The sequence below is a fragment of the Grammomys surdaster genome, unplaced genomic scaffold (assembly GCF_004785775.1).
Source record: "Grammomys surdaster isolate TR1022 unplaced genomic scaffold, NIH_TR_1.0 238, whole genome shotgun sequence".
In the NCBI taxonomy this organism is placed as follows: Eukaryota; Metazoa; Chordata; class Mammalia; order Rodentia; family Muridae; genus Grammomys; species Grammomys surdaster.
Window position 1 is genome coordinate 4,221,114 of NW_021604683.1, and position 18,680 is coordinate 4,239,793.

The 18,680-nt window shown below is 46.3% G+C and overlaps 2 protein-coding genes across 5 annotated transcripts; one reads left to right on the top strand and one right to left on the bottom strand.

The window, feature by feature from the left end:
• The first annotated feature begins 1,530 nt into the window (after positions 1 to 1,530).
• Positions 1,531 to 7,558, top strand: Oprl1 (opioid related nociceptin receptor 1). 4 transcript variants are annotated; one of them, XM_028774077.1, is made up of 5 exons: positions 1,531 to 1,725; positions 2,207 to 2,463; positions 3,006 to 3,039; positions 4,906 to 5,261; positions 5,343 to 7,558. In XM_028774077.1, the coding sequence occupies exons 2-5, from the start codon at positions 2,316 to 2,318 to the stop codon at positions 5,864 to 5,866; spliced, it is 1,062 nt and encodes a 353-aa protein (XP_028629910.1). In that variant the 5' UTR covers positions 1,531 to 1,725; positions 2,207 to 2,315; the 3' UTR covers positions 5,867 to 7,558. The 4 variants fall into 4 exon arrangements, with proteins under 4 accessions (XP_028629910.1, XP_028629907.1, XP_028629908.1 ...); XM_028774074.1 differs by lacking the exon at positions 3,006 to 3,039; XM_028774078.1 differs by lacking the exon at positions 1,531 to 1,725 and having other exon boundaries at positions 2,316 to 2,448; positions 5,343 to 5,923.
• A 2,876-nt stretch (positions 7,559 to 10,434) lies between these two features.
• On the bottom strand, positions 10,435 to 11,479 carry Npbwr2 (neuropeptides B and W receptor 2). Its single transcript, XM_028774071.1, is given in 4 exon segments — positions 10,435 to 10,967; positions 10,970 to 11,292; positions 11,324 to 11,418; positions 11,420 to 11,479. Coding segments are annotated over 4 exon segments (1,011 nt in total).
• Between the last annotated feature and the right edge of the window lie 7,201 nt (positions 11,480 to 18,680).

The window sequence follows — 18,680 nt, forward strand, 5'->3', positions numbered from 1 at the left end:
GAGAGAGAGAGAGAGAGAGAGAGAGAGAGAGAGAGAGAGAGAGAGAGAGAGACTAGTTCACATCCTGTTTGTATTTTTCTCTTTGTGCCTGCATACACTTTGTGGGTTTGTATATGTAATCCTTGTGTCCACCTCTGAGTACATATCCTTTGTGTTTCTGTGTCTGTATACTGCGCCTGTCTGGGTATCTCTATGTATGTTCTGTTTATATATGTCCTCATGTGTCTCCGTGAGCGTCCATGTGTCTCTGAGAATGGAGAGACAAGTCCTTGGAGACAGCTTGGGATGCTGAGTCCTGGGGAGTCTGTCTGCTCTGGCCTTTTCTGGTTGGACAGGTATCCTAGCAACACTTCTGTGAGTTGCCTAGCAACCAGGTCCCCATCCTTAGAAAAAGAGCAGGGTCTGGCTGTATGTGGGAGATCTGGCTCTCATTTTGTCCAGACAGGAAAAACAAGCCTGTGATCTGATGATGGCTAGAGACTCAGCATAGGATCCCTAGCCTACATGACCTTAACTTATGGCTTTTTCTCAGTGGACTGTGACCCCCATGCTGGCAAAGAAAGAGGTTCCTAGGAGCTTAGCATCTCTGTGTTTTCTAAGATCTAATTCTGGGACTTAGCTGTGGTGTAGCTCCAAGTGACCAGCAGACTTGGCTTCTCCTTATCCCTGCCATGTTGACAGGCAGCTTCAGACTTCAGAGGCGTGCTGCTTTCATTTGTGTGAGGATAATATGGGTGGCAATGTGTAGTGGGGGTTCCTGGGTTCAGTTTTGTCTTGAGCTTAGTGTATATTAGGTATAAACAGCACATAGTAGATTCAGGGCAGTACTGGGTCCTGAGTCCAGACAATCTCTTGCTTATTTTCAAGAAGGCCTTTACTTGGAGAATTAGCTGGGTCAGGATATTGCTGTCTATTACTGTGGTACTCTACCTTACTGGATACCTGGCTGAGGACAGTTCTGGGCAGGAAAGCTAGCAAAATCTGGTCTGGGCTAAGTTGTACAAAACATTTACCAGTGGCGGTGATGCATGTAATCCCAGCACTTGGGAAGCAGAGACAGATGTATTTCTGAGTTCCAGGACAGCAAGGCTACACAGAGAAACCCTGTCACTAACCTGTCACCCCTCCAACAAAACAAAACAAAACAAAACAAAACAAAACAAAACAAAACAAAACAAAACAAAACAAAACAACATTTGCTTCACATCTACCTCTAGGTGAGCATTTCTCTGTATAAATCTTGAATGTGTTCTTGTGTCTAACACTGTGCATGTATACATGTCTGAATTTCTGTTCATGTCTCCATTTTCGTGTTTATGGATGTCCCCATTGTGTGTCCCAGCTCCTGACTGTGTCGGTCTTGGGTGAGTCCATCACATTATATGTTCTCTAATCTCTTGTCTGTCCCCGCTTGATGTGGAGCCTAGGGGTTCTGGGCTGGTGATCTTCCTTTTTTTTTTTGATTTCCTTCTCCAACCTGCACAGCCCCTCCTTCTCTCAGCCGCAGCCTCTTCTGCCCCTCCCCCCTCTGGCTGCCGCACTGGCTGCTGCGTCTAGTCAATATCTTATCTTCGGAGCAGGAGCTAGAAGCCTTTCCTAGCCGGAGAAGACCCCAAGCTAGAGTGAGAAGCATTGCTCAGTTCACTGTGCTCCTGCCTGCCTTTCTGCTAAGCATTAGGGTCTATTTTGGCCCAGCTTCTGAAGAGGTTGTGTGTGCTGTTGGAGGTAAGAGGGGTTCTAGTTAGGGCTCCTGCAGCTGCTGACAGAGTTGGGGGTGGGGGAGCACTAGGAGGTAGCTATGTGAAGTGCCTGAGCCCTACGCATTTCTGGGTAAATTCCCTGTCTTTTGTGCTCCAGTGTGCTTTAGGATGGTTTGGGCATTTTTTGTATTTGGCTGGCTGTGAGCCCCCGAGTCTTGGTGGGTGGACATGTGTGCTTATGTAGCTACCTCCATGTTGCTTCTGTGTGAGTCTATAACCCTAATATGAGGTAACTTTGTGGGTAAATGTGCTTCCATCCCTTTGTGTGTGCCATCATGTGCCCATATGTATGCTTTTGTTTGTGTCTGAGTGTCTATATGTGTGCCTAGTGTTTGTGGATGCTCATGAAGGTGTTCATGTGCCTGTTAGTGTAGTTGTGCTGTGTTCTAAGGCCTCAGTGGACTGTGTCTAGCACTGTGGTCACTTGTTTCTGTACCCTGTTCCAGGAATTGTACTGAGTGGCTTTGCAGGGTGACAGCATGGAGTCCCTCTTTCCTGCCCCATTCTGGGAGGTCTTGTATGGCAGCCACTTTCACGGGAACCTGTCCCTCCTAAATGAGACTGTACCCCACCACCTGCTCCTCAATGCTAGCCACAGCGCCTTCCTGCCCCTTGGACTCAAGGTCACCATCGTGGGGCTCTACTTGGCTGTGTGCATCGGGGGTCTCCTGGGGAACTGCCTCGTCATGTATGTCATCCTCAGGTAGGCTGGGCCCCATCAATCTGTGAAAGGTGAACCCGAGGCAGGAAGCTGTTCTGGATGAATCTTGAACAAGTATGGATTTTCTGCTTGCTCTGTAAAATTTCTTTCCTCTCTGTTCAAGGGGGATGATTACTCTTGAAGTTCAACTCCTGTTCTGCCCCCATCTGTCTCAGACTAGGTGTCACCACCTGGAGGCTTGGTGCCACAGATAGATCCATGCCATGATGTCTGTGTGAATAACCATGAGTACACAGGATCCTGGGATTCTCAAAGAGAAGAAGAGGGGCTGGTGCTGGGCCTGAAGCCCTTGTTCATTGGCTTTTGGGATCCCTGCTCATGGTGGATGTCTTTAGCTGAGCCCACACTCTACTGGTGCTCAGAAGTGGGAAAATTTGGAGGACTAAAAAGAAAGGCAGCAGTAGAGTCGACAGGGGACACTGATGGGGGCAGTGCAAGGTGCAGTTCTTCGGACAAGAAAGCTGGGCAAGGAGTATGCAATTGGTAAATGTGTCGTGGCAATGATGGTCTCTGTTTTTTTCCAGCTGGGAGGGCATTGAGGGGGACTGGAGACAGCAGGTGAGGACTTGAATGCCAGAATGGGGACACCAAATTCTTTGGACATTGGGAAGACATGGGAGGTCCTTGAATGGTGAATAACTAGAGCAAGGTTCTTCACTGAAAGATATTTCCTCTTTAAAAAAGATTACTTTGAAGAACGCAGTCATGGTCCCCCTTGATGGTATTATGGTAGGTGTGGTATTGGTAGTGGAGGAAGGGCAGTGCAGTGCCCATACTCTGGCTCATCGCAATCCTCTTAGTATTTCTGAGCAATTGTTTTCTCCATTTGTTAGATGGGAAATGTGGATTATATAATCATATATAGGTGCATCTGCACACTTGTGTGTATATATATGCTATGTGATTAGACAGTATAGTAGTAGGAAAGGCCTTCCAAGTATTGACTTTCAGCAGAGGACCCTTGTGGGAAACTATTCTATGACCCATGTGCCTCATGGTTAGAGAATATGTCTTTGTCAGGAAGTGCAGCAACCTGGGACAGTTTATGAGCTTTGCATTCCCTTCTTGTCATCAGCATTTCTCTCTTACATTGTCCTCTGCATTTGAGATATTAAAACTCTTGAGCCATTTACTGCATTAGAGCAGACAAGGAATGCCATCTTTTCCACCAGCATCCCCAGAGAACTAGTCTCAGGAACTGCTGTGGCCACACTGGCTCGGGAGACAACACACAGCATGTTTGAGTTGGGTGTCTGCCAGAAGTCAGAAAAACCTGCTCTGAGACCCATTTTCATTTTGCACCTTAACAGTTTTAAGCTTTATGAAAGCTACTTAGCTCCTCTGCACCTCAGCTTTCTTCTCTACAGAGTAGGGATTAAATAACATTTTTGGGGGGGAGGGGAGTAAACCTCAAATGAGATAAAATCTATGTGAAGAGCTTGGCTCAGATATCTACCATTACCATTGACATTTTATTTATTGTAGTTAAGGTCTCTGGGATTAATGTCTAAGAAACAGAATTTAATCCCAGATTCCCTGATAGCAGCTAAACGTCATAGACTACTATTATCTCTAGTTCTACCACTGCCACACCACCCTAACCACTATAACTACCACCATAATCACTATAATCACCACCATTACCACCTCTATTGCTTTCATCACCATCATCACTATAGTCACCCTTCCCTACCACTTTCATAAACATTAATTCATTCCATTAATATGAATTACTTATAATGTTCCCAGCATGGTTCCCAGTACTTGGATACAATCAAACCTAACTAGCACATCTGTTTTCTTTACTAGAATTAAAAATATATTGTGTTTATTTATGTGCATGTGTGTGTCTGTCTGGATGTGTAGGTCAAATGAGAAGATTGGTTTTCTCCTTTTACCACATGTGTCCTGGAGATAGAACTCAGATCATCAGAATTGGTAATAAGTGCCCTTACTGGCTGAGCCATTTGGCTGGCCCACCATTTTCTGTTTTCATTGCTAGACAACATTGTTGCACTTGGAAGATCTTTGATGAACTTTACAGGCAGTGCCCTGAAAAACCCTTGAGAGGAGTCTTAAGAGAGACTGAGAAGAGAAGACAGCATCTCTCTCTCTTAATTCCTACCACAAACTCACATTCAGATTAGCTATGCACTCAGGTACTCCTTCATGCCCCAGCTTTTCCAGGGTAGTCCTGTCATAGATTTGGAATCTTTTTATAGATGTCATAATCACACGTGAGAGCTTGTTAAAGGCCCAGGCTCAGTGGACCTTGGGTGTAGTGCAGGATCTGCCATTTAATAAGCTTCTTTGGAGACTCTGAGGTTGAGAGATTCAAAGATGATGACCCTCTAGGTGGTCCCTTTGCTGCCAAGTCTAGCTAAAATGGCCAAATGGATCATTTCTTCTCCTTGTCCTCTACAGGCACACCAAGATGAAGACAGCTACCAACATTTACATATTTAATCTGGCACTGGCTGATACCCTGGTCTTGCTGACACTGCCCTTCCAGGGCACAGACATCCTACTGGGCTTCTGGCCATTTGGGAATGCACTATGCAAGACTGTCATTGCTATCGACTACTACAACATGTTTACCAGCACTTTCACTCTGACTGCCATGAGTGTAGACCGATATGTGGCCATCTGCCACCCTATCCGTGCCCTTGATGTTCGGACATCCACCAAAGCCCAGGCTGTTAATGTGGCCATATGGGCCTTGGCTTCAGTGGTTGGTGTTCCTGTTGCCATCATGGGCTCAGCACAAGTGGAGGATGAAGGTCAGTGTGTGGTCCTCCTCCCTGACCAATTAGTTCCCCATGATTCTTGCTGGCCCCTCTGACCCCATTTCTCTCCTACAGAGATCGAATGTCTGGTGGAGATCCCTGCCCCTCAGGACTATTGGGGCCCTGTATTTGCCATCTGCATCTTCCTTTTTTCCTTCATCATCCCTGTGCTGATCATCTCTGTCTGCTACAGCCTCATGATTCGACGACTTCGTGGTGTCCGTCTGCTTTCAGGCTCCCGAGAGAAGGACCGGAACCTGCGGCGTATCACACGACTGGTGCTGGTAGTTGTGGCTGTGTTTGTGGGCTGCTGGACACCTGTGCAGGTCTTTGTCCTGGTTCAAGGACTAGGTGTTCAGCCAGGTAGTGAGACTGCAGTAGCCATCCTGCGCTTCTGCACAGCCCTGGGCTATGTCAATAGTTGTCTCAATCCCATCCTTTATGCTTTCCTGGATGAGAACTTCAAGGCCTGCTTTAGAAAGTTCTGCTGTGCTTCAGCCCTGCACCGGGAGATGCAGGTTTCTGATCGTGTGCGCAGTATTGCCAAGGATGTAGGCCTTGGTTGCAAGACTTCTGAGACAGTACCACGGCCGGCATGACTAGGCGTGGACCTGCCCATGGTGCCTGTCAGCCCACAGAGCCCATCTACACCCAACACGGAGCTCACACAGGTCACTGCTCTCTAGGTTGACCCTGAACCTTGAGCATCTGGGGCCTTGAATGGCTTTTGGTTTAGGATGCTCAGTCCTAGAGGAAGACCTTTTAGCACCATGGGACAGGTCAAAGCATCAAGGTAGCCTCCATGGCCTCTGTCAGATTAAGTTTCCTCCCTGGTATAGGACCAGAGAGGACCAAAGGAACTGCATGGAAACATCCACAACACAGTGGACATGCCTGGTGAGCCCATGTAGGTATCCATGGTTCACTTGACTCTTCTCTGGCTTCTCCCTGCTGCCCTGGCTCTATGTGTGTGGGCTCAACCTGAGGTATTGTAGTGATCATGTAGTCACTACTGTGACTACCTGTTGTATACTATTGCTCTCAGCCTTTCAGTACTTCCACAGAACTACTGATCATGCCTGGTGTTGCCTGGTATTGCAGTGGGCAGCATTAATTATTTTTTTAAGTGAGACTGGCCCTTAAGCTTGGAGTTGCCTTGGAACATCATCTAGTTCTGACTCCACTGATACAGTCAGATTACCTGAGGTGGGTGAGCATCAGTGGGTTCTTGGATGGCTGTTTTCTGAAGCTTCTGTCCATGCTGTACTATGGAGTCTATGAAGGAGACTTCACACTTCATCTGGTACTGCCACTGCCTGCTATATCAACCTGGGCCATCTTCTCAGCAAGAGGCCAGCAGGGGGACAAGACACAGAGCTTCCCTAAGGCTCTTTCCCTCCAAATCCACTGTGAACTCTTATTCTACAGACTGCTTGGCAAGCCCTGCAGCTAGGTGTGTGGGAGGTAATCAAGAGAAAGCTTTGTGGCCTCTGTACGCTGCTCACAACATGGAGGCACCACGTGCTGGTCTTGGCTGCTTAGTACGGGCAGGGCAGAGCAAGAGAATATGCTCTCTCCACAGCCTACCACAGCTATCCAGCAGTCTCTTTTACTTGACATCAGAGGTCAGCAGTTGTACTGACAGAAGCATACTTGTAGGCTGGGAAGAGTGGCAGTCAGGATGTGTTCTATTCTATACCCATAGTGACCACCTGCTTAATTTATAGGGTTAGGACATATCTGAGTAAGGCCTGAGCTTGCTGCCAAATTGGAAGTTGGCATCAAATGAAGAGCTGGTATGAGAGCTGAAGCCTAAAATGGTTCATTTGAGACAATCTGCAAGGACTATTATGGTTTGGGGGATATTGGAAGAAGAGTCTATACTTTGGAGATCTATTTGAGACTTTACAGAAGAAGAGTCTTTGTAAATGCCCTTTCTATGGGTCAGATATCAAAATACCAGCAACTTTGGATAGAATCTCATCTTACACTGAGACCTTGGTCAGGTGGTTTCATGCCATGCAGAACCTAGGCTGGTTTCTGTCTTAGAGAAACCTGGCCTTAATCTTTCTGGGGAGACCAGGGTCCTTCCTATGACACTTGTGCAGGAGCCATTAGCTCTAGTGCGTTCTTGCTAATGGTAGAAACTTTGTGAATTTGTATATCTTTATGTATTTAAGCATGCAACAAGTGTCATTTCCATGCATGTAGCTAGCCCTGAACCTGCCTCTGGGGTAATGAAGGCATGCTCATAATAAACACTTACCCAGTGATCAGTCCTGTCCATAAAATAAGTGTTTTTGACTCCATCTACATAAGAGTAACTTCCTGGGTATTGATATGCACTGGAATGAGGCATGGGACCAGGCCAATGGGGTTTTAAACTTGTTCTGCCGTTAAGGAGCCTCTTGATTTATGGGAGGGAAACTAGTTCCTGGGTTGCACAGGCTGCTGCCTTTCCTTCTCCTAAGACAATAACTATCTTTTCCCCCTGCCCTCAGGGACAGTGGGTAGATGCCTTTCTTCACAGCTTATTTTTGTAGACTCACCATTTGAGCAAATCTAATGGAGTTATGGTGATAACAGAGCAGAGAACCCTATACTATTGAGATCTACCTCCTGGCTCTTGTCTGTGTAGGCCCAATCTGGCTCAAGTTGACCCTCAGGCAGATGGTCCTTGTCAGGTGGGCTTTGAAGAGGGTCTTATGTGCCAAACAGAGGCCTTGCTTCCAGTACAGGGCAGGTGAGCAAATGCTTGGTTTTATACAAGTTTTAATGACACCGTCCATTTGTTTTTTGTTTTTGTTTTAGTCTAGCAGTTTATAAGCAATAAATATGAATGTCTCACAGGATTAAAAGATGCAGTTCATGCAGGTGTGGTGGATTGGATTCTGTGAGATTATGTTTTTGTTGCATCCTTACTTTATAGAAAGATGACTCCAGAGCTGCATATGTCACATTAATAGTAGTAGTGAGGTGGTAGGGCTTCAACCTCATGACCTGTTCCCATAGCAAAGTCATCTCCTAACACCATCACACTGGGGGATAGGATTTCAAAATGTGAGTGTGTGTGTGTGTGTGTGTGTACACAAACACACCAGTAGTTCTTAACAAACACATTGGTTTCAAATAGAAATTCAGCATCAAGGGAAATTTTCCCTCCTCGATGAAATTATAGTCCCTAGGAGATTGTGTGCTCCTGATAGGTGGTGTAGTTCTGGGCTGCTGACCCTGGAGAGTGTCTCCAAGGAGGTTAGCCATCGGGGAGGAGCCTTAGAGATGAATATACCTCCCTGGCTCTCCAGGACTATGTACCTTCCCCATTCTCTCCCCATTCTGTCTAACACAGCCTCATCCCTAACTGTTTTTGTTCACTATCAGGCTTGATCAAGTCTAGTTTCTCTGAATCTGAGTTTCCTTCTCTGTGCAAAGAGAACCGTGCAGGCTTCCTCTTGGGGTTATGTAAAGGGCAGGATGTGTAGGATCATGTAGGTCCCAAGGGTCGTTCTACCTCAGAAAAGCCAGGCTTCATCAGCTGCTTTGGATGCTTTCCACCAGAGGGCACTGTAGCCCCAATGTAGGCCCAGCCAAGATCCATGACCAGCTGTGAGAAACAGCAGTGAGATTCGGGTACTTAAGTAGAGTTAGGATATCCTTGGCAGCAGGAACCAGAGTGTAGGGGTTTTGTGGAGTAAGTCAGACTCCTGAGTTCATGGAGAACAAAGCTAGTTCTAACAGGATCCTGGTGAGAAACACCCTTGGTCTAGCTGGCTAGCCTTGGGGAGTGACAAGAGAGGGAGACCATTCCCTTTGCTGGGCTGTGAGTGAAAATTAAGGTCTGTATAAGTACCACTTACTAAATGATTTTGCCACTAGAGCATTGAAGGAGACAAGGGTTTGGAATCTTCAGAGAAAATTTGGCTGGTACCTTCTCTGTGTGGTCAGCTCTGACAAACTAGAGCCAGCTGAGAGGCTATCCCCAAGGGTGCCTGGCTCTTTCACAGCCTGGTCCATTCACCAGTGTGTTCCCCTCCTGATCTTCATACCCACTCATCTTCCACTCACTCAGTTCTACCTTCACACATTCTTCACCCAGTACACCTGCTTTTGCCGCTGTGCCCTGAACACAGTTCTGGGAAGCAAGATGTTTTGCTGTATCTATTTATAAGGAGCTCTGGTCCTGAAGGGATTCTCTTACTCAGGAGCAGTGTGTACTAATTAGGCTTTGCTGAAGCAGGCACAGCTTGATCTCAGCAGAGCTGTGGGTGTGGGTGGTGGTTTAAAAAGTGCCCATAGAATGGCTGTCTTCAACCATTCCTCTCTAATATTCAGCCTGTGTCAGGGCTGAGAGTGGATTCAGAGACTAGATCACACAGCTGCTTGCCCAGTTTTCCTCTTGACTTTCTGATCCCCTGGTTCGTGTGAGAGTACTCCAGAAGCTTGTAGAGCATCCATGTTTTGCCAGGAGCTTTAGGGGCAGGACTTCTTGAAAGAGATCCCACCCATTATCTAGTCTCCAAAGGACCTAGACCTCTCCAGTGTTCTGCCTGAAGTCTCATGGGAAGTTGAGCCAGAGCATTTGAATAAGCTACTCCCCAGTTTTGGATCCTCAGAAGCTAAACACTTCTTATCTCTCAGCATCTAAATTTTTGTTGCACAACAATAGGCAATAGCTCAGGGGAGATATCAGGAGAATGACATTTAAGGGCTGCCCAGAGGTATGAACAGCAAAGTTGTCCAATAATGTCTGGCTTAGATGAAGGTCCAAGTTCTTTGGCAAGTTCAAGTACTATGGTACAAAAATTCTCACAGGTGTCATGAGGTGTCAGAGTCCTGGGTCATGACAGTATTTGGCTTTACTGCCAAAGTGTCCTTTTATAACCTGTCAGTTCTACAAAGGTTCCTGTTCTAGGACACATAAAGTACTAGCTGGGGAGCTATTTTTGTGTCCATCTTCTGTGGGTGATCATACTTAGGATGCTTGTTACCAGGACCAAATTTCCTGCTATTGTCTCCTTAGGGATGTGTAGGAAGCAGAGGTACAGAAAGGGAATGTCATGGTTGTTTGTATTTATCTGTATAGAGAACACAGGGATAAGTATGAAGACAGAATATCCCCTGGCTTGGTCAACCACTGCCCTTGGAGGTGGCAAAATAGCAAGGATGATCAGTCCTCCTGAAACAGGGTTATGGTACAGAAATTCTTGCAGAAGTTGTCATTTAGGAATGAATTCAAGAAAGGATTGAGGCATAAGTTGACGTAGCTGAGGCTGGTGATGGCATAGGAGATACCAATAACCAGAGATATGTGGAGCATGCCTGTAGTCAGAGCCACCACAGAGGCCAGGTGAAAGGGCATCCAGCAGAGAAAGCACATGGCCAACACAGTGCGGACCAGGATAGTTATCTTCCTCTTGGCCTTGCCCAGAACCTTGGTGCCAGAGTGGAGCTTCATGGTTCGAAATCTGTGCAGCAGGTCCACATATGACATGCAGATGATGCACAATGGCACTGCAAAGCTGAGAACCAATGTATATGTGTGGCTGGCCTGAAACCAGGCCCACTCCGGCCTCAGGAAACTTAGCACACAGATGGGTGCCTGTAACTCACTGTTGCAGACATGGGCAAAGGAGCAGAAGAGGAGAACCATGATGGTGACACCTAGCCAGATACAAAGGCTGGCAACTTTTGCCCCCTCTGGGTGTGCCTAGGCAATTGGCAAGATTGCACAGTGGCCAGCATCACTAAGTAGCAGCCCACACTCATCACAACCAAGGAGTAGATGCTGAAGAAGATGTTGTAGTAGTTAATGGTCAGCACCAGTTTGCAGAATGGCTCCCCAAAGGGCCAGTGCTGTAGCAGGTACTCAGTGATGTTGGCTGGGAGCACCAGCACAAAGAACCCATCAGCAATATCTAGGTTCAGGGCAAACACATTAGTTACTGTTTTCATCTTTGGTGCCCTCAGGATCACATAAATGATAGCCAAGTTACCAGTTAGGCCCACAGCATAGATCATGGAATACCTGTTGACAGGTTATGTTGGTAGGAGTTGGCAGGAGCATGTAGAGCACAGTAGCTCTGCATAGTGGCTCAGAGAAGGTGATATTGGGCTGGGTATTATTGTCCTTGGACAAGTTTGTGCTCATGGTAGTGAGGAAGTTGTTAGTAGCTTTGGCTGTTGGAGGACTCTGGGTACTCAGCAACCTGCATCATGGTAGAGCACAGAGACTGATATCCAGGCAGGGGCCTCCTGGGCTGGATTCTTTGAAAGAAACAGAAATGCTGCAACAGTGGCCACCTCAATTTCTCTGAGGTCATTCTATTTACCCTAGCTCTAGGGCCAGAGACAGCCTAGTAGGACACAGAGTTCTTCTTCAACTTCCTGGATCTAGCCCCATTTCTGGGTTCTGCTCATATAAGAGTAGTTGCATCCCTGGAGTGCTAAGTGGCCCAGAGCAACCCCACCTATCATCCCCAATATATAATAAGCAGAAGCAATGTTGTTGCCCATTTGTAGATGCACCTTTTAGGTCCTTCTCTGGATATTTTGGATCTAAAAGTTCCCTTCAGGAGTCCCCACTCTCCATAGTGCTATGTAAACACCTGATTTCCTAGGTATTCCACTGGCCTGTCTTCTGTCCAGTGCCTTATAGCTAGAAGATGATGGCCTTGGTGGGCTCTCAGTGTATAGGCAGCTGTGAGGTGAAGGGGGAGGTGTGACCCCTCTCTTCCAGCAGAGGTTTCGGCCAGTCTTGGTCATCTGGGAGGGTGGTTTCCAAGACCCACTTGCATGCCTGTTACCTCAGTCTGTTGGCTTCCCAACTTAGGCCTGGTTACAGGGAGAAGAGTGAGGAAAGCTACTGTTTTACTGAAGCTCCTGGAAGCAAGCCCTCCCCCCACCTTCACTTTCCCACCCAGTGGTGAACTAAGGTGCCTGCAGTTGATGGTCTTGATTCCATCCCCATGCTCCTTGTGCCTGTTCCACCATCCTCTGTGGTGTGCGTGTTTTAGAATTTTTCTCATTATTAATCTCTCAGGTAAGTTACAAATGGGTAGCTGAGAGATATGTTTTTTTTTTCACTTGTGTGTCTGTCTATTGAGAAGGCACACACAGGGGCTTCTGGGCTCTAAGGGTATTTCTGATTGTCTGTAGGCACTAGGGAAGCTGTGTACCTTTGTCTGAGTACATGCATCTTGGTAGATCTCATGCCTCCTCCTCCTCTTCCTCTTTCCTTTTTTGTTTTCTTTTTTTTAGGGGGGGCAGGGTTTCTCTGTGTGTAACCTTGACTATTCCAGAACTTCTTGACCACGGTGGTTTTGAACTTACAGAGATATACCTCCTGAGTGCTGGGATTAGACATAAACTACCACTGTCTACTTCTAAGCATGCACATAGTGTGTACATTGCATGTATGTGTGGGCCCATGTTTGCTTGCTTGGGGTTTCTGAAAGTAGCTCTGCACTTATATTCAAAGGAGTCTGTATGTATCTTTGTATAAATATTGGGCTGGAGGACTGCTTGTCTTCATATGAAGTTAAATGTTAACCATAGACAACCTATTTCTGTTTTTGTCTTTTACCAGCCATGAGAGGCCATGGAGAAAGGTGCTTGCTCTTACACTGGCTCCTGGCCCCTTCCCTGTGGCACTCAGGGAAACTACTGGAAGTCAAGACATTCTCTATATTCCTTGCATACTTTCTCCCTAAATGGGAACTGCTCAGTCAGTCCTACTTATGAATAGCAGGGCTGCCTCTCTGGCTGTGCTTTTGTAGCAGTGTTGTGTTGAAGATGAGCTGCCAGTTTAATTTGGGATTTTTTTGCTTTGTATACATACATATGGTGGTGGAATGGGGAAGATGGGGTAGTTTATTTTTAGCCTGGGGGGATGTGACTGTCCATTAAAGCTTTGCCCAGTGCTTTCTGGGGTACAAAGCCATCACCCCATATCCACAGGTCAGCTTCTTCTGTGAGTTACTCTCCCAAGTCTTTTTGTTCCATGTTTTTTCTGAGCTGGATCAGGATAGGAGTATGGACAGTGACCCTGAGTGCCTCAGGGTTACTGAGCCTGAGCTAGGTTAAAGAATACTAGGTGAGAGGAGTCATGGATGCTTTCTTGTGGATACTGCACTCAAAGGTGGATCAGCACTGGTTAATAGGTCTGTAGGTATTCCTGGAGGAGCACTTCATTTAGAGAAACTAAGGCCCCTGAGGTCAACCAACAGACATGGTCAGTAGCTATGAGGAAAGTATTAAACTGAATTTAATGAGTTGGGGGGTGCTTGTGGGATAAAACAGAGGTATTGGGTCTGTTCAGAGCTCTGGGAAACCAGAGATGTGACAGGTTCAGGCCTGTGTCAGGCTTGACTGATCTCAGATTCTTCCCCTGGCAAAAGGGAGTGATTAGGTCTTCTGTCATCTAATTTGTGTACTGAGTCTTCCTCCCTGTGAACCTTGTCAGCATCGAGCTGGCCCGTGCTCCTTGTTGTTATCATTACTACACATCTCTTCTTGTTCAACTTTACACACACTAACTATCTCACTCCCCACCTTTTCCCAGGGCTTGTTCTAGGCAACTCTTCCCTCTAGTCCAGGAGGGGAGTGGATCTAACCCTGAACCCTCTCTCATCTTCCAACCAGACTCCTGACTCCCTTTAGCCAACTCTTTCACCTCACTAGTATTCAGCCCAGTAGAAAAGTCCCTCCAAGACTTCTTTCTTCCTGAGCATGGCTTGGGGAGTGCCCTGGCTCCTCTTGGAAGTGGGTAAAAAAGGAGAAACAAACATGGTAATGGGGACCCTGTGGTAGGAGAAGAAGGGATGGGGCTGGGAATGATGTGGATTGGGTTACTGAGGGTTATCAAATGTAGGATCTAAGCTGTCACAGCCCTTATGGCCCAGGCTGCTGTGGGCGCCAGTCATCCTGGCATAGGTCCACATGTGTGGAGACCCCAGATGCCCCCTTTCCCCTCTACTCACACCTCACCTGTGGCCTCTGCAGCTTGGCAGCTGTCTGTATAGCTCTTACACTTGGGCTAAGAGAGCTGCTTTGTTCTTCTTGGCAGGGTATTGTCCCGGAGGAAAGCTTTGCTTCATGAAAGGATTTTCACTTTCAGAAATGAATTGGTCTTTGCAGCCTGTTGGGTGTGAGGAGAGAGGCTGTGGAGGGAGACAGGTGTCAGCTGTACAGAGTGGGGGTGGGGAAATGCCCTGCAGTGACAACCAGACTTGCCGGAAGTGTTGGGGCAGGGTTGGGAGGATGAGGTGGTTGAGTGTGTGGTGGGTTAGGAGTCTGGATGCTGTAGGCTTGTATCTGGTTTTCACGCGTGTATGTGTTTGTCTCTGGGCTCCAGAGAAGTGATCTTCCCAGGATAGAAGGAAGAAGAGGGTGTGACACCTGGCTGTTTATGTGAGCTAGGAACAGAGATAGCAGTCGGCAACAGGAAAGCTCAATTATAGGGCTTTATCCTTATCGTCATTTCATGTAGATATGGCAGTCAACCTCCATCTACTGTAACTAGGCACCTGGAGGTCCTACTACCTCTACAGAAGCGAACCAAGACAGAAATTGGTGGAGGAGATGATTTTATTTTTTGGGCTTGGGAAAATGGAATAGAGATGATGTATCTCTCCTTTATAAATTTATTTTTATTTTCTCTATAGTTTTTAATCTGCTCTGTTACAGTAGTGAAAAATAAATAAAAAGGATAGAAAGGATATGACTGCTATGGGGTATGGTGGAGGAGAAAGTTTATTATAGGTAAGTAGGAGAGCATGTGTCCCAGACACATTTGGGAGAGTCCAGAGTGGTCATGACCCTGAGGTCATGACCATGACCCTAAGGAGAGAGAGAAGAGGAAGGAGAAGGGAGAGAGAGGGGAACCAGGAGCAACAGCCAAGAGAGCAAAGGTAGAAAAAGGGATGGGTGACCAAAATGTCTTGAATATATAGAGAAGAACCTCTAGGGGAGAGGCAGCTCAGCCCCTGAGCTGGAGAGTTCAGGGTAGAGGGCAGCATATGCCAACCATACCCTGTAACAGGTAGGGACTGAGGGATACTGGGATGTCAAGTTTGCTTTGATATGTTAAATAGGCACCTCAGTTGGTTTTTTCAGGTTTGAAAGTTAACAAGTACAGGTATACTTGAGCATATACATATATGTGGCCTGTTTCTCTAAGTAAATCAAGGCTTTACCCTAGGCAGACACAAGCAACTCAGAGTCAGCTTGTCAGCTTCACTACAAAAATAGAACCGCTATGTTCTCTCTCTCTCTCTCTCTCTCTCTCTCTCTCTCTCTCTCTCTCTCTCTCTCTCTCTCATTTGTTATTTTGTTTTTTCAAGACAGGATTTCTCTGTGTTGCTCTGACTGTACTGGAACTCACTCTATAGACCAGGCTGGCTTGGAACTAGAGATCTGCCTGCTTCTGCCTCCTGAGTGCTGGGATTAAAGGTGTGAGCCACCACCACTGTCTGCTGCCATTTTCTTAAGGAAGTTGAGAAAGACTATTTGTAAAGCAGCGGAGCAGGACCCTTTTTTGTGCACAGGTTCTGGACTGTCCACAGTCTCCACTCTGCCAGAACTCAGCTGCTAAGGAAGAGGTTGGGTCCCCTTGGTGTTTGACACTATATGCTAATGGTCTAAGTCTTGTGAGCTCAGGGCTAGGGGAGCTGGGCTATTTGGATAGGGACTTCTGCTGATCCTTGGGTCCTGAGCTGTTCATCAATTTATAGGAATAACGCTGTAAATAGAGTTGACAGCTGAACTCCCCTGAGTATGGAGACAGGAACAGAATTATGTGGCACTGTCTGTTGAGAAGGAATTTCCTATGTATATACAGATTAAGAGCTTTTGGAGAACTGCAGGTGGAGAGGCTTCCTGTCAGGGCTTCAGGCCAGCAATTCTTTGGAGCAAGAGTGAAGAGCAGGAGTCTTTGCAGGATCCTTTCTTAGGGGATTGAATGGGACAATAGAGACCAGAGGTTGGGGTGATGTTAGTCCGGAGTCATGAGGCTGTGGGCAGCTGCAAGTTCAACAAGCAGGAGGCAAGGCCACCTGGTTTGGTGGACTCTGAGGCCTCTCCCAGGTTTTCAGGTTTCCTCTATCAAAGCTGGAGATTAAAGCTGTTGGTTGTCTGCTCCCCACCCCCAAGTGTGCTTGTGTAGGTGGCCAGTCCCTGCTCTGGGAACCTGCCTGTTAAGCTTCCAGTGTGACTTAGTGCTAACTGGAAGGAGCATATTACTCCCCTTGGGCCTCAGCACTTATACTCAGTGCTAGGATTGTTTAATGCAATTAACTTAAGTGCTTACAGTCTTCCACCCTCCCCTGCCTAAAAACCTTCATCAGAGAGAAAAAGTGGGAGGGATTGAGTACAGCAAGTCAGGGGTGGTATTTCCTCCCCACTCTGGCCCTGAGCCAAGACAGATACCAGGAAATGGTCCCCACCTTGGGTCAGAAGCTGGTGGCTGCCCTCACTTTTGCCTAGTGCCTATTTCCCAGGGCTTCACCTTTTTACTGAGGATGGTTTCACGGAAGACTGGTCACTGCACTCAGCCCTAGGGAATGTCCCTGGGAATCTTTAGGCATACTGAAGGCTAGTCAGCAGAACTGTAGAGTCAGATGTAGAGTTGGAGGATTGTATTCTATTTCCATCTGGGGGCAGTTGTGGCCATTAGCTGTGGACAGTACTGGCAAGGTGGTCAGGGAATAGCTAGGTATCTTCAAGTCTCTGACTTCATGTGGACATGCAGGTGGGTACTGTTAGAAATAAGTTCAAATAAGCTACAAAGAAAAACCACTACTTCAAAGTATCTGGACAAAGCAACACTTTATTCTTGATCAAAATGGTGTGCTTGGGAGACTGAACACACCAAGACAGGAAGTGCACCCAGTTTTTATTCTAACTCAGGTGGTGACTGTGTTTTATTTACCCCCACTGGCTGGTATCTGACCACACAGTCTTAACTGATTGGCTAGCCTTTAAGAATTAGCATACAAGAAGCTAAGGAAGGGAAAAGGGGTTGCTGGAGGCAGGGAGTCATTGTTCCAGGCCATCTGATTCCTAGAATACAGCAGGGGGCTTTTGTGTAAACAAAGGTTTACGCTCTGTGTGTGTGTGTGTGTGTGTGTGTGTGTGTGTCTGTGGGAGGGGGATGTTAAAACATTCTCGTAAAAATAGTCTTACAAGGTGGAGAATACAAAAAGATTTGAATTATTTGTCCTAAACACAAGTTTATAGTATTTGATAGAAAAAAAACCCTCATGTTTAATATTACAAATCTCTCCTTTTATTTTTAAACATTTTTTTCCTTCAAAATCATTAAGATGTTGGCTCTCTTTTTCTGTCCTATCCTGGAGTAAGAAACTGAAATAGTGAGGGAGTGCCTGTTTAGTAATTAATAGTTGATACAGTAAGCAAGAGTTAAGCCCAAGTACAAATAATTAAACTCATTAGCATGGTTTAAGGTAAGCTCACCTTTCTAGTGGTGGTCTCTTGGCCAGGAAATTGGCCTGGCTGCACTGGAATGTTAGGTCTGTACTTAGACCAGAAATTCTATTCTCTTGACCAAGAGTTTTTCTAAAAAATATTTATTTATTTATTTATTTATTTATTTATTTATTTATTTAACATATGAGTGCTCTATCTGCATATAGTCCTGTGTGCCAGAAGAGGACATCAGATCCCATTACAGATGGTTGTGAGCCACCATTTGGTTGTTGGGAATTGAATTCAGGCCCTCTGGAAGAGCAGAGTTATCTTAAGTTCTGAGTTATCTCTCCAGCCCAAGTTTTTCTCAACAGGCCTTCATTGCTACTTTATCACTCTCCCCAAAGAGGTAACCAGAGAAACATGCAGAACCAACCATCAGTAAACAAGGCCCTAATCTCCTCTTCCTCAGTCAACTCATCATAGGGAATACTCCCATCTGTGTGTGCTTGGCAGCAGTCGGCATAGCAACAAGAATAGAAACCATAGACATTTGCATAATTTCTTCATGCAACTTACTTGTACCTTTAGACCTACTTGGTCACAATCACATGTATGCCATTTTCATTTGATAATAGATTGCTGCTGTGCACATCCTACTTTATAACTTGGTGGGTCAGATAACATCTAATTCATGATGGACAGCTCAGGTGGCATGGTAACTTGGTGACCCATTGTCAAACATTCAGTTTCCACTAAGACCCAATAACTGGCCAAGAGTTGTCTTTCAGTGGAAAAACAGTTGTTTGTGGATGATGGTTGAACCTTGCTCCAAAATCCCAAATGTCTATTCTGTGATTCACCTATAGGAGCCTACCAAAGGTTCCAAACAGCATCCCTATCTGCCACTGACTCCTCAAGTACCATTGAGTCTGCTGGATCATATGGTCGAAGTGATTGAGCAGCCTGCATAGTAGTCTGTACCTGTGG